At 47.1% G+C, this 15,864-nt stretch overlaps 1 protein-coding gene across 1 annotated transcript in view; it reads right to left on the bottom strand.

The window, feature by feature from the left end:
• WDR36 (WD repeat domain 36) overlaps nt 1-15,864 on the bottom strand; it is a 443,575-nt gene that overhangs the window by 277,107 nt on the left and 150,604 nt on the right. Inside the window, exons 9-11 of the mRNA XM_086963545.1 lie at nt 8,820-8,995; nt 6,375-6,495; nt 6,213-6,278 (exon numbers count right to left, since the gene is read on the bottom strand). Of these exons, the coding sequence (XP_086819671.1) occupies nt 6,213-6,278; nt 6,375-6,495; nt 8,820-8,995 (363 nt within the window). The remainder of the gene's footprint in view (nt 1-6,212; nt 6,279-6,374; nt 6,496-8,819; nt 8,996-15,864) is intronic.

Raw genomic sequence — 15,864 nt, 5'->3', positions numbered from 1 at the left:
GCGAAGAACTTGCAGGGCGGCATTGCATCACTGGGGACCAAGATGGACGCCCTCACATACCGCATGGCAGAGCTGCTCGATAAGCACGCCGAACGCCTGGACATGTCGGAGAGGCGTATTGGCGAGGTTTAGGAAGCGCAGACATCCCTGGACACAGAACACAAACAGCTAGGCAAGGTAATCCAGCTTCTACAGGATAAGGCCGAGGACTTGGAGGCGAGGTCCCGTAGATGTAATATACGACTTCCGGGCCTTCCGGAGAGCACTCAAACAGGCAACATGGAGCGGTTTGTTGAGGCCCTCTTAAAGAAACTGCTGGGTGACAATGCCTTCTCCGGGATGTTCGTGGTAGAGCGGGCACATCGTACGTTGGGCCCGAGGCCTAAGCCGGGGGCTCCCCCTCGTCCTATTGTGGCCAAGCTTCTAAATTATCGGGACCGTGACATCGCACTGAAGCTAGCCAGGAAGAAACAACCATTGAAATATGAGGGGAGCACGCTGTCCCTGTTCCCGGACTTCACGGCCAGGGTGCAAGAGGCACGCCGACAATTTGTCCCTATGAAACGGCAGTTGAGAGAACTTGGGGTCGACTATGCCATGCTCTACCCTGCTAAGCTTCGGGTCAATAGATAGGGGAGGTCTACTATTTTTACTGACCCTAAAGCGCTACAGAAAGCCATGAAGGACTGGCGCAAGGACCGACACCGCCCCGCGAACGACGATTTGACTGATGGGGCCTCGGGTGGGCTCATGGAGGAACGGGAATGACTCTGCGACTGGCTAATGGATATGCAGTCAGTTCATTTTTGAACTGTTGTGAGGTGACATTTTATGCGTAGCACCGGCTGGTACCACATTGCAGATGGACAGTGGCTATGCAGCACTGATGTGTCGTGGTGAGATGATGTACGGTCGCGGAGAATACGGTATCTGACGTGATTTGGATGTGGGGTGTTTTTCTCCTTTGGAGCGTGCAGCCGGAACACTGTTTGCTTGGAGCGGTTGGCCCTATTGCACTTGCAGACAATTACATGTGACTTTGAGGTTGATACGCAAAGGTGTATTGGTAATGTATAAAGAACATGACAGTTTGCCTTAATATGGGGTATGTTCAGCAGAGGTATGGCCAGCTGGGGGTGACGGTTAAGGCCTGCGGAGGGCCTTCCTACAGGACATAGGGCACACATTGGGCCCTTCATAGGGCTCCGATAGCTGACTAATATTGTATTCCCTGGACGGGGGGGGGGGAATGAGGGGGGGGCGGTACGGGGCAGTGAGTTTTTAATACTGAACCTTAACATTGACAACTTTTGTGGGCTGGGTATCAACGCCCCTTTGTGCAGTACACCTCCCCCGCCTTGCCTCCATGGCAGTGGGTTCGTTTCTTTATTGTATTTGGATTGTTGATTGCATTTGCCGTCGATGTTGGGTTGTGGGTGGCTGGGTGGGAGATAGGGTGGGGGGGGGGGAATTTGCAGCTATTTTGGGCTGGGGGGTAGGACTGGGAGTGGCGGGGAAATGGGGCACGTCCATGTTGGGGTTGGGCAAGCGTGGGTGGGGGGTTGGGTGTCTGTGCATGTTTTTCTCTTGTTGTTAAAGCGAATAGCAGGATGCATAATACTCAAAGATGTGCTAGTCAATTTAGTTGGCATGGACGTTGGCAGATGTGCGCGTTGCTCCAGGACTCGTGGGGACACACTCGCTGACACTCACGTACAGTACCTCAGTAATGACTCAACATTCGCAGGGTGGTGATGCATCCCCGACGCACTCTGCATCCCCTCACCTGATACAACAGCCACGAGACACTGACACTATCACTCTGATGACCTGGAGCTTTAGGGGATTACATGACAGGCGCATACTCCAATAACTCTTGTGCCATGCGGTTGACATTGCGTTGTTGCAGGAGACCCATCTGAGACCAGACAGTCCGACACTACGTTACAGAGGTCTACAAGGTCGTATACATGCGGCCGGCTTTACCGCGAGCGCCAGGGGAGTGCTGACTTGGGTGAACCCGCGGTCTCCTCTGACATTCACGCCGATTGCGACGGATACTGAGGGATGATATGTCATCACTAGGTGCACTGGGAAGGGAATGACATTTCATGTGATCATTGCATATGGCCCTAACTTTGACTGCCCTTCGTTCTACGTGACACTTGCCAATAAGATCAGGGATTTAGGGGAGGGACATGTCCTATGGGGAGGTGACTTCAATCTGACACTACAGCTAGCACTAGATCGTTCTGACGGGCCTAGAAGTCGACCTTCGGCTGCCTCTCGGGTCCTTGATCAAGAGATGACCCGATTGGATTTACAGGATGTTTGGAGGACTAAACACCTAACACAAGGGGGGTACATACATTACTCTTCACAATATGACACACACTCGCATTGAATATTGGCTCCTCTCCTCGCATCTCCTCTCCTGTGTACGGGCCTGCGTGACGCTTCCGCGCACTTACTCTGACCATACCCCGGTGCTCATTACCCTGCGCGCCCTGGCGCGTCGACCCCCCCCCCCCCCACTTTTTCTTGGCGACTGCTGCCCTACGCGTTGCTCGACAACGCTTTTCATGAAGAACTGGTGACTGCTATAGAAGACTTTTTTAGCAGGAATGAGGGTACGGTGAAGTCCTTCTTCACGGTGCGGGAGTCCTTTAAGGCGTATATTCGAGGAGTCATTATTTCTAAACTCGCTGGAGTCCTCAGATTTATCCGGGATCATTTGGCACTGCTAGAAAACAGACTGAAGAGTATAGAGGCGCGTCTTGTGCGGGATCGGGGCGTGGACCTGACACAGAAGTTGGCGTAAACGCTCCGGGAGTATCACGAAGAGGCGGACGCTGAGGTTAAATAGCTCGGAAAGTACGCCATCGCCTGATCGTACTGTGAGGGTGAGCGCCGAGGTGCGGTGTTGGCCAGAATGGCTAAGCAACGCCGACAAAACACGGTTATGCCTGCTCTGAGATTGCCACTCACTGGAGTAGAATTGACAGATGACCAGGTTGTGGACCGTTTTCGCGATTATCATGCCACTCTCTACGCCTCTAGAGGGACGGTGTCGGAGGATCGTATCACGGATTATCTCACGGATATCCAACTGCCTTGACTCACGAACACACACCGGGAGTTCCTTGTGAGGCCGTTTGAAAGGGAGGAGATTGTTTGGGCATTGTCATCTATGAAGGCAGGCAGCGCTCCAGGTAGTGACGGGTTCCTTGACACATTTTATAAAACGTTTTCAGAGTTACTGATCCCTAAGTTATTGATCCTCGTTGAGCAGATGGCGGAGAGTGGAGAATTGCCCCGTACGATGCATGAAGCAATTATCGTAACTTTATTGAAGCCAGGTAAGCCTCCGGAGGACTGTGCCTCATACCATCCGATGTCTCTTATTAACGTTGATGCGAAGATCTTCGCAAAGATTAGTGCTAATCGTATCAGCCCAATAATACCGACGCTTGTTGCCCCGAACAGGCGGGATTTGTCCCCAATCACACCTTGACCTATAATTTGCGCACAGTGTTTGCAGCATTTCAACACACCAGACAGGAAGTGCCAGCTGTAGCGGTCTTCCTGGATATGGAAAAGGTGTTTGATTCCGTCGAATGGCCCTTCCTCCGCGCGGTGTTGTGGCGTATGGGAGTTGGGGATCTCTTTATCCAGTTGTTGAACACACTTTATCCATCTCCCACGGCTAGGGTCCATATAGGAGAGCTTACGACTGAACCCTTCCCTATAGGACGCGGTACAAAACAGGGCTGCCCCCTCTCCCCCCTCCTATATGCCCTTGTCGCAGAGCCCCTGGCCTGCGCGTTACGGGAGTATCATGGTCATCGCGGTATCAGATTCCCTGGGTACAACTTGATAGTGTCCACGTATGCGGTTGACACCTTGCTTTACGTGCGGGATCCGGAGGCCAATCTATCGAGAGTCCTGAGAGAAGTGGTACTGTTCAGCTCACTCTCTGGTATCCACGTCACCTGGGGCAAAACTGTGATGTTCCCACTCACGCCGGCCACGAACAGGGTTGACTCGAACTACCCCATTCAATGGACCACTGACTCAGTCCATTACCTAGGCATACGGACACGGAGGTGGTTCTTAGAGAAAATTATGGGGTGGCTGCCTCCAAACTGGAGGATGATGTGGAAAAGTGGATTGGCCTTCGCCTCTCCCTCATGGGCCACATATTGTTGTTGAAAATGGTCGTGCTCCCCCGTTTCTTATTTTTGTTTAGTAATATTCCAATGGTATTATCTAGCGCGTTTTTTAAACAACTACATTCCCTGGTACTACGACTGGTTTGGGCTGGTAAGCAGCCGAGAGTGGCTTGGGATATCCTCATACGTCCTTATGAGGACGAGGGCCTAAAGGCTCCTGATCTGGAATTATATTATTGTGCTGCCTAGGGCGCTCTTGCTTATGGCTGGATGCACGGCCCGCTCGCCGCCCCTCACATACGCATCGAACAGATAGTGGCCGATCCTACACCATTGCCTGCACTACTGGCCCGCTCCTGAGATCGACGAACGGGTCTGTTGAATTCAGTAAATGCTGTTACACACGCCTAGCACCACCTTATGGATACACAGGCCTGCTCACTGTTGTATGCCCAGAAGGCCAGGTTGGAGTGGTGTTCGTGGGTGGGTCCATGTAGGGACCGAGGGGTTCAGTTGTCCCTTGCAAAATTGGAGTTACATACAATGAGAGATCTATTCCTTAATGGCACGGCCCGCCAGTAGGAGGACGTGGACACAGGGGACGGACCGGGTGTTCCTCCCCTAGCTCGCTTTCAGTTTCATAGGGTGAGACTCGCTCTCAGAGATTAACTGGGCGAGGACATGGCAGAACCCCCAACGGTGTCCGTGTACGACTATGTAGTTACTGCTAAATCCCCGAAACGTCTAATCTCGCGACTTTACTACGACACACTGGCGGAAAAAACGACGCACTATGCCAAACCCAGATTGGCGTGGCAGACTGATTTAGAGCTTGATCTTCCCGAGGTTAAATGCAGATATCGTTGGGCCAACATCAAGAGGGTATCCCTTAATGGTCGGCATCGGCTATTGCATTTTAAATTTCTCAATCGGGTGTACTATTCCCCTGAGCGTCTGTGCAGATACGGTCTGCGAGAGTCTCCTCACTGCGAAAGGTGCTCAGCGCAAACTGCAGATTTTTTACACCTCGCCTGGCTCTACCCTCGGATCGCAGATTTCTGGCGTGAGGTGTTCGCCGAGGTGAACAGGGTCACTGATTTATCACTATCCCCCTCCCCGCTACTTGCGTTGTTGGGGTATTCCAAGGATATTGCGCCCGATAATCGCAGGTTGGTGGACATGGTTTTTCTAATGGCCAACCGCTGCGTTGCGCTTACTTGGATGAGAGGACCAACCCCGGCGCTATCCAGATTGTCTTGTGATATGTTGTACTGTTGTACGCAGGCGGGACTATACAGCAAGCTCTTGCCCCCTCGTAATCGGCCAAAGAACTATTGGTCACTGTACATGGAGAGGAGATCTCTGGCGGACGACAGAGACACTGGGGACGATGGGTCGGACTGGGAGAAGGCACATACACCACAGAATACTGGAGTGGAGACATGATTTGTGCGCTATTTTGAATGTTCTTAATGATGACAGAGTATGTTTTGGGTCAACCCTTATCTGCATCAATCATCCTTCGTAGTTGTGCCTCTATGCAGGTTACTGATTGCATTTCCTATTTTTGGATTGATGTCTTTCCTCATGACGTTGGATGGAGGGATAGCAGTGGGCTGTGGTTCGGGAGGGGCGCCTATTGATTGTGTACATGTTGTTCTTGCTTCGGGGACACGATGGGTGGGGAAATGTAGCGACTGCCGGAAAGTTGATATTGATGGGAGTATTGCGCACATGCCGACATGTTGTAGTGCTATTCTGCTGAAGCGGATGTCAGCGTCTTTGCCATTTGATTGTAACTGTTTTTTTGATATGCCAATAAACAAAATAATCCCCCCAAAAAAAAAACACAAAACATTTCTTAATCTCTGGTGGGACCTTCTAAAGACAACAAATAAAAATACTGTCAATTTTCTTAATCAATACCATGAAAGATAAAATTATGTAAGAACATGCTAGCAATAGAGTTGCTAGAACCTAATACTAAGAGAGACAGTAACATTTGCATGTGGAGCCAATATGTAACACAAATGAACTTACCGCGACCCAAGCTTTTATTGAACCTTTCATGTACAGTGGAGAAGGACTGCAAGGTGCTATCTTGACCTAAAAAAAAAGTGCAGAGAATCTGTGTTCAATTGGAACATGCTAGGAGATCATAATCATCAACTTTAGAGGGGGTAAGTTGCGATATTAGCTTACCAGCACTTAGTATTTGCTCTCCATTGTTCCCATGGTATCTGATCTTTGTAGGGGGGGCGCTGTGCCCCATACGTAATCTCAATAGCCGTCCTCCACCTCCAGGACCATCAAATATCCACACCTGTCGACAGAAGTTCATAAAATGAAAATCTTGTCAGAAATAAATAACAGCAATTGACTGCATCTTTTTTATTTTCTACAAGGCAGACTAGAACGTATAAGATGTAATATTTCCTCCAGGGTAGCAAGTTCAGTAAACAAAACATTCTTCCATTCTGATATTAAGCATAACAAAAAAAATATCCATGTGGCACATACTTTTAATTGGTTGTATTGCTTTTTCGAGTGCAGGATGGCACTGAGTAGGAAGAGCCTTAGAAGACTATTCGTCCTCTCCTCATAATACAATTGGCGTAATCAGCTTGTTCGAGGCCCTCAACCATAGCAATTTGCTTCCTTCACCATTTACCCTCCTACTAAAAATCAGCACAGCAAGTTCTAGCTCAACCAGAAGATTATATTCTTCAGTAAACTGAAGCCTGCAAACATCAACATTGGTTCTAGCTAAAGTGTATAGCAAATCAGCAGGGGCAACACGCTTGGGAGCACTGGGTTGGGAGAGAGAGTGGCAAATAGAGATACTTATACGTAAACCTCATCCTCTAGATTTAAAATCTATTTCTCTTGCTTTCGCCGAAACGTCAATGGCACTATGTTAAGGTAGATTTATAAAATAGCATGAGTCACTCAAGATAACGAAGCCTTCAACTATTTTAAACCTCAATTCAAGCTGCTTGCACACTGAAGGCGTTTTGAAAAACTGATGATTTTATAAATAAAAGATGCTGTCCTAATATTTTACACCGACTACCATTGCTTTCTGTAATACCATTATTCCCCACATTTGGATGATTCCTGGTTATTTAGGGGTTGCTTTTTTAGCTTTCTTTGGAAATCTGAAATTGAAGACTTACTCCAATTATACTGGTTTGTCTTATTTTTTTTCATTGATTTTACTTGGCTGTGTGTTATGATATTGCATCCCAACTTTGCATCATGATAGACTGCAAATATCCGGAGAGACAATTTTACATGAAAACTATTTTTCAGAAAACAGACGTCAAAAACGTTTTAGTCATAAAAACCACCAAAATACTGACCTTTCATACAAAATTCCCCCTACAGAAATTTAGACCTGCATCCAACCATATTATTAAGCACCTACCACTAAATATGCCAGGACTGGTGTTACAACACTTAGGGCCTCATTAGGTCCGCGACCCCAGAGCAGGAGGGAACCTCCGCATGGCATGCGGAGTTCTCTCCTGTGCAATTAGGATGTGACCGCCACCCTGGCGGTCACATCCTCTATTTTTAACATTGCGGCGGGTGCGGCTTCAAGCTGCACCCGCGGCAATGTTAAAAATGCACGCATTGCATTTGCATGCAGTAAGAGGCAGGCACCGCGCGGTGTAGGTACCCCCCATGTGCACACCCCACGCCCCCTTCACCTAGGGGGCCCGCAACGGGCCCCCGCAGTGAAGTTCCGTATGCTTTTCCACGGCGGAAAACCCGCCGCGGAAAAGCATAATTTACAGGCCATCCTAATATGGTGGACGGTGTCTGGAAGACACCGTCACCATATTAGAGCTTTTCCGCCGCGGTTGTAAGCCGACCGCGGCGGAAAAGCTGCGGACGGAAACCAGGACCCACCAGCCATCCTAATGTGGCGGTGGGTCTTTGGTCAGTCCGCTGCGGTTTTTCCGCATCCTCTGGGCCGGCGGTGGCTTCCGCCGGCCCCCAGGATGCGGAAAAACCGCAATCATAATGACCCCCTAAATTAGGCCAGTCCTGCTTACCTAGGAAGTGACTGTGGCTTTATTTAGGAATTATTATATAAATCAAAATGTTTATAGAGAGAAAATGTGAGGTTTGGATTTTGGCAATCAATATTTTGGAATCTATGTTTCTACAGTCTTCTGTTTCATTTTCAAACACCAAAACCACAACAGAAAACATATGCACTGCTTAAAATCCTGCACCAGCCCACTAGTTAAGCAGTACACTGGATTATTTTACAAATACTTACAACTGAAAAATAAGATGAACAGATTTAAAAAAATCCACCCATGCTTCTACGTGCACTGACATAATAATAGGTCTAAATTAGTAGCTTCCAGAGTGATGCGCCAGAAAACCACGTTATATAAAATAGATTCATCTGGTTTAATATTTTTATCTACTTTTTACCTACTTGAATAAACAAAAGTAAAGAAATTAGTATTACACCTGAAACCCTCAAAAATAATTCTACTCGCACCTCCCAAAAATAGGGAGGTAAATACCCCATTTTATTACCGTACCTGGAGCCCTTCATGTAACAAAACAGCTTGAGACAATTGATAAAGTATAATAAATGGTTGAGAAAAAGGGGTATATAAATACCCTTATAGCATTATCTGCTCCATTTGTAACAAGAAGTGGTTCTCCATGGACGAATGTCATTCCAGCAATGGCTGAGGAATGTGCGTCTCTCATCTGAATGATCAAACTTTTCTCTTCCAAGTTCCATAATCCAATATGTCCAACAGGACTTCCAGCTGCCATCACTGGGTGTCCATCTGCAAATTGAGCATCCACACAAAGACGTTATCATGTTTGCTTTCCTCTCCTTTAGCATTTAATAGTAATCTGAAATTGGTGAGCAGGATAAGTAATTTAAAGTTCCTTCAAAATACCAGCCGCAGTGCTTGTTACAATTGCAATAAACAGATGAAGTACACCAATAGCTAAAAACATATATTTTACTATAGTTTCTTAAGTAGAACAAAAAGACACAAAAACGCATTGCATGCCACTCATTTCAAAGTACTAGGACTTCATCATGACAAACTGTTTTTCCAAATTAAATCATCTCCAAGTACTTTCTTATCACTCCACAATTGATTTGCAAAACTCAAGACAACGATTTATGAGACCTAGAGCTAGAATTGAGAAGAAAACAAGTTACTTACCTGTAACTACAGTTATCCAGTATAGGTATCTTTCATAGATTCACATGCCTGAATCATTCCCCGTCACCGAGGCGGGAGTCCCACAGTAATACAATATACAAAAGTAAAAACTGTAGTAGGCGGACAAGACTATAGGCCCAAAAAGGCCCAAATCTTAGTAGCCTATCTACCTCCTTATGTAAAAAGAACTGAAAATAGTTCACTGGTTAGAGGCGGCTGACCCGGAAACAGAGGACGGCCCGGGACCAGGGTTCAATCCCCGACTCGGCAGGGTCGTGAACCAGGGTCAGGGGACTTGATAATTCTCGCCTCGGCGCCTACTCTAACCAGGGATCGCACTCGGCAACTCTGGGCATTAGCTTGCATCATCTCCACAAAGGCCCCCCACAAACGCCGGGGATGCCTGGTTTCACCTTGGAGATACCCAGGAGGGAACATCTCACAGGGAAAGCCAGGACGGGTTCCCCAACGGTCTATAGCGCCAGGACGCCTCCGGGTAGCAGTGCGCCTTACAATACACACACATTTACATTCCAACCAATCAGAAGTCAGCACCTTCTAGAACCTTCCCTGCAGAGGCAGTTCTCCTCAGATTTTCTTAGCACAAGTGAGGAGTAAGTATCCCAATTAGAGAACTGTCCTGCCTGGGGAGGAGGGTGGGTGCATGTAAATCTATGAAAGATACCAATAGTGGATAACTGTAGTTACAGGTAAGTAACTTGATTTCTTATCCAGTATTGGGGTATCTTTCATAGATTCACATGCCTGAATCAGAGTAGCAAGCTGTAAGCCTATAAATGTCGTTTGCGGAAGGTGGGAGACAAAGCGTGAATCTACATATCCCCACTCCTCCGGAAGGTTATAGAGAGCTAGAATATGTACATACATATAAATGCAGAAAACTTCTGAAATTAAATAATTATAGTCACTTTACATACTTCATATTTAAGAACAGTTATTGACAACCAAAAACATTAGAAATGCAATATGAGAGACATTCAAAAGTCTAACCTTAATGAAGAAGATGTCAAAGAACAGCTTGTCCCACTGCTGCATCGTCTTGCGGCGCAGATTGTAAGCAGTAGTGCTTCGTGAACGTGTGGACATTCTTCCATGTCGCAGCACGGCAAATGTTCTCCAACGTGACCCCAGAAAATAAGGCTGTAGAAGCCGCCATAGTTCTGCTGGAATGTGCTTTGACCCTTCTGTGCAAAGGCCTGTTGGCTTGGTCATGGCAAAATTGTATGGTAGAAGATAGCCATCTGGCTACCGTTGCTTTTGTCACGGCTTGTCCTAGCGTGACTTGACCATAAGCAACCAGCAACTGATTAGATATTCTGATGTCCTTAGTCTTTTGTAGGTAAAACTTCAAGCAACGTTTTACATCAAGAGAATGCAAAGCCTTTTCTGCCGGTGTAACAGGGTCCGGAAAAAAGGTCTTCAACTTTACAGGTTGGTTAAGGTGGAATTAAGACGGTACTTTAGGAATTAATTTTGGCTTTGTTCGCAGTGAAACATAATCCTTAGAGAAATGCAGGAAAGGTTCCGAAATTGTGAAAGCCTGGATTTCACTGACCCTCTGAGCTGAAGTGAGAGCTAATAAAAGCGCTACCTTCCAGGTTAAAAATTTTAGCTCGGCTTTGTGAATTGGCTAAAACGGTCTTCTCATCAATTGAGATAAAACTGTATTGAGATCCCATTCCGGAGGTGGAGGTCTAATTGGAGGAAAAGTCCTGAAAAGCCCCTTCAAGAATTGCTTTACAAGCGACGAGGAACAGAGCGACGGTCTGGTAGAACTCTTTCTGAATCTAGAAATCGCCGCAAGATGGCTTTGATAAATGAAAATACTAGACCTGCTTTAGCCAGTGATAGTAAGTATGAAAGTATAACCTCCAGGTGGAGCCTGGAGGGAATGAACATTATTTGCTCCAAACCAGTGACAAAAGCGCTTCCATTTAAAGCGATAAGTCTTAACAGTACTTTGAGCACGGGCTCTAGATAGAATATCCCTACAGTCCTGGGACATTTTAATATCCTTGAATTCCAAGAAGTCAGGAGCCAGGCGTGCAAGTGAAGCGAATGTGGATCCGGATGTAGAATCTGACCTCTCTCTCGTTAGCATTGAGAGTGTTGGTTTCAGACGCACTGGACGTTGCTCTGACAACAGGAGTAATTCCTTAAACCAGTACGGTCTCGGCCAGCGAGGAGCAATTAGGATGAGACTGCAATGTTTCCTCTTCATCTTTTGCAGAACCCTCGGTATCAATGGTATCGGGGGAAAAGCGTACGCATAAATCCCTGACCATCGCATGGACAGGGCATTCCCCCTTGATCCCGGTTGAGGAAATCTGCTGGTGTAATAAAGGCATTTGCTGTTCTGTTGTGTAGCAAACAGATCCAGAGTCGGTGTGCCCCACATCCAGAAGATCATCTACACTGGTTTGTGTTCCAATTCCCACTTGTGGCAACCTGTGAGAGACCTGCTGAGGTTGTCGGCCAAGGAATTTTGAACCCCCTTGACATGCTCTGCTCTGAGGGATATGCCATGCTTTATAAGCCACTCACACATTTCCTGGGCTTCTTGCGATAGGGAGAGAGACCTCGTTCCCCCCTGTTTGTTGACGTAATACATGCTGGTGGTATTGTCCGCATGCACTAGCACTGAGGAGTTCTTGATCCTCGGACGGAATGCTTGCAGAGAGAGGAAGATGGCTCTTAATTCGAGACTGTTGAGGTGCTTCTGTTGAAATTGCCAAGATCATCGACCTTGGATTTGTAGGTCCTGGAGATGTCCTCCCAACCTTCCATGGATGCGTCCATGGTCAGAACAAACTCCGGGGAATTTGTCAGAAACGTGAGACCTGGAGACAGGTTGCTTCTCTTCGACCACCAGTGAAGAGCATGAATCATTCGTGCGGTAACCTTTATGGAATCGTCGGATGACCCTTTGGCCTGTTGCCATTGCCGGTGCAGCTCTTCCTGTAGCGGTCTCATCCTGAGCCTTGCTAGAGGGACCAAGCTGATTGCCGAAGAACACATCCCCAGAATAGAAGCGAATGTTCGGACAGAAACTGACCTTCTTGAAATTGACTGTGCCAGGCTTTGCAACTTGTTCTGCCGATCTTCTGATAAGAACGCTTTGCATTTTTTGGTGTCCAATGTTGCTCCCAGAAACGTTAGAACCTGTAGGGGTTGCAACTGTGACTTGTTTGTATTGAGAGTGAGTCCCAGTCTTGAGAATAGATGAAGGCAACTTTTGACTGCCTGTTTTGTAGCCAGTTTCGATGGACCTTTGAGCAACCAGTCGTCGAGGTATGGGAAGACTTGAATACCTCGAGACCTTAGAGTTGCAGAGAGTGGAGCCGGGCATTTTGTGAATATTCTTGGTGCCGATTTCAGTCCGAATGGGAGCACCTTGAATGGAAAGTGGACGCCAGCTACCGTGAACCTTAGGTATTTGCGATGTTTGGGATGAATAGGGACATGGAAGTAGGCATCTTCCATATCCAGGGAAGCCATAAAGCCCCCTCCGTTCAGACAGTTCAACACCTCTGCCAGAGTCACCATTCGGAAACTCTGTTTTTCAGGAACCTGTTGAGTTTGCGCAAGTTGAGAATTGGACGCCACTCCCCTGATTTTTGTCCTTATGAGAAAGAGTAAGAAACAAGAGTAGAATCCTTTCCCTTTCTGCGAGATTGGAACTTTCTCTATTGCATTCTTGCAGAACATGTTTAAAGCTTCATTGAACAATAAGTGAAGACTAGGGGGACCCTTGGGCAGAGTCGTAGGTGGTTTCTTCAAGAACTCTAGAGTGTGCCCTCTTTAAACAAGGTCGAGGACCCACTGATCCGTTCTGATGTTTCCCCATTGGTGGAATAAGGTTGAAATCTTTGAGCCCACAGGGAGGGGAGAAGGATTAACTGGCGTCCAGCAAAACTCATTGTCTCTTATTTGAGTCACAGCCTTGGTTGTTCGAGCGTCGTCTTCCGCCCTGAAGAGAGAAATTGCCCGAAGATGACTGTCTGTAAGAGGACTGGTAATATGGTTGTTTATATTGAGACTGCTATTGTCTGTTCTGTTGATTGTGGTAATTTCCTATCGAGGAAAAACCGCAACCTCTTGATCCTCTGAAAGATCCTCTCTTATACTGCAAGATTTAGCAGTATCCATATCTGTTTTGATGGTTTGCAAGGCATCATCAATATGCTTACCAAAAAGAAAGTCACCATCGTAAGTCATAACTAGTATTTTAGTTTGTACCTCAGGTCTAAAAGAGGTTGCCTTAAGCCATCCGTGGCGTCTGAGGAAAGCCGCACCCGCTAAGGCGCAGTCAATTATTTCTGACGCCGCCCGCTCTCCTTCGACCACTATCTTCCCTGCTTCCTGCTGGCGATCTTCAGGGATAAGCCCTAAAAATTCAGATAAATCTGACCACATCTGGCGGTCATAACGAGCTAAGATTGCCAGAGAATTTGCTGCCTTGACAGATGATGCAGCATTGATGGAAATATTTTTGCCTATTAAATCCAATTGTCTGCCTTCTTTATCTGGTGGAGTAGATATGTGAGTAGATGGATTTTTCGACCTCTGTTGTGCAGCTTCCAAAATTACGGAGTCCGGGCGCGGGTGTCCCACTAGACAGGCTGGAGTGTCTGGCGGTGCTCGATATTTCTTTTCAATACTAGGAAGGACTACAGGTATGGAAGCAGGTCTCTTCATAATATTCAGATCTTCCTCCTAGATGAAATCTATAATCGGTATAGCTTTAGCGACCTTTATATAACCTTCCTTGAAGACATGAAGGAAGCAATCAGACTGTTCAATAGTAACTGGAAGCTGAAAATGATGAGCAGCCCGTTGCATAATATCAAAAAACCCGCCAATATCTTCAGGCGGAGAATCAGAGGGTTGTGGCATAGGAGGTGAAGGCATGGGAATTCTATATTCATCCCAAGGATCCCCAGGTACGCTATCATGAGGTAGTTCACCTTCCTCTCTGTCATCCTCATCAGATGATGATGTATCTTGACCCCCCCTTGTGGGATATCTTCTGCAGGGTGTCTTGATGAACTAGAGCCCTGTATTGGTGAAAGTGGCATAGGTGTTGTCACCGGAAGGGCAGGTTCAATATTAGCAGCTGATGCAGGTGGGAACCTTCGCCGATATTTAGCCAACATGGCCTGCAGATCTTGGATCAATGACGGCGGAAGATGACTTGTTTCTTCCAGTCTTGTAACGTTATGTGACTGTCTATGATCGGGTATAGGCCTCCTGATAAAAATGTTCCTGGTAGTCATCCTCTTCTTCCTCTTCCTGACACTTTATTCTTAACTCTGAGGGATGGCGTGCAATCCCAAAGGGGCCTTCTTCTTCACCGTCATCCTCATCATAGTCCTCTTCCTCTACATATGTTTCCAGTATATGCGATGGCAACAGGAGATATATTAGAATGATCCTGTCTATGGTACGCTTTTAACTGGAAGTGTGTGTACATGACAGGTGACGTTTGAGTTTGTGGCAGCGTAGACAAAGCCCTCGTAAATGTAGTCTTGGTTCTTAAGGGACTCTTCACTGACAGTGGAGTCTTGACCAAAGGTGTAACCTCCAACTGAGTTGTTGACGGGATAGTCGTTGACGGGATAGTCGTCGACGGGCTCGTCGTCGCTGGAATGGTAGTCGACGGTGCTGCCGTCCATGGGCTCTTCGTCGCCGGTGATGTCGTCGACGGGGCTGTCGTCGACGAAGCCTCCGTCGATGTGGCCGTCGCCGACGGGCTCTTCTTCTATGGTGTTGCCGTCGACGGGCTTTTCGTCGACGATGTATTTGACGTCGACAGGGTTTTCGTCGACGATGACTTTGAAGATGAAGAAAACCTAGTTGACAGAACTGATGCCGACGATGGTGATTTCGATGAAGGAGTGACAGAATATGCTTCTTTAGGTCCAGAAGACTTTTTAGAAGTAGAAATTTTTGAGGACACTATAGGAGAGGTTATAGCAGCAGTTGATACTGTAGATGAAGTACTTGAAGTAGAAGAGGTGACAGAAACTGTGTGAGAAGACACCAGAGAAAGAGTTTTGATCTGGGCTTTACTCACTGTCTTTGTAGCTGACGATTTGGATGATCCGGTAGCTGGAGATAAGGGTGATCCAGAAGGAGGAGAAGACGACCTCCTTGAGGGTTCAGCAGCTCTATGAGAGGATTTATGGTGTTTCCTCCCCTCAGGAGAAGAGCTGTCTCTAGATCTGGCTCTTTTACTGGATGTAGAAGCCCTGTCCTCACCTGTAGAAGATGATTTGAGCCACAAAAGAACCTTTGCCTCCCTGTCCCTGATGGTTTTGGCAGGGAAGGTTCGGCAAATCCTACAATCCTTGACAATGTGATTAGGATGTAGGTAGTAGATGCAATCCTTATGCTGATCATCTACATGGACCCTCTATTGTCACAGGTCCTGCAGGCCTTGAAGAGAGCTTTCT

This window comes from Lissotriton vulgaris, chromosome 3_1 (genome assembly GCF_964263255.1).
Source record: "Lissotriton vulgaris chromosome 3_1, aLisVul1.2, whole genome shotgun sequence".
Classification (NCBI taxonomy): domain Eukaryota; kingdom Metazoa; phylum Chordata; class Amphibia; order Caudata; family Salamandridae; genus Lissotriton; species Lissotriton vulgaris.
Note: the sequence above shows the minus strand (reverse complement) of the source record. Positions and strands in the feature narration are given on the sequence as shown.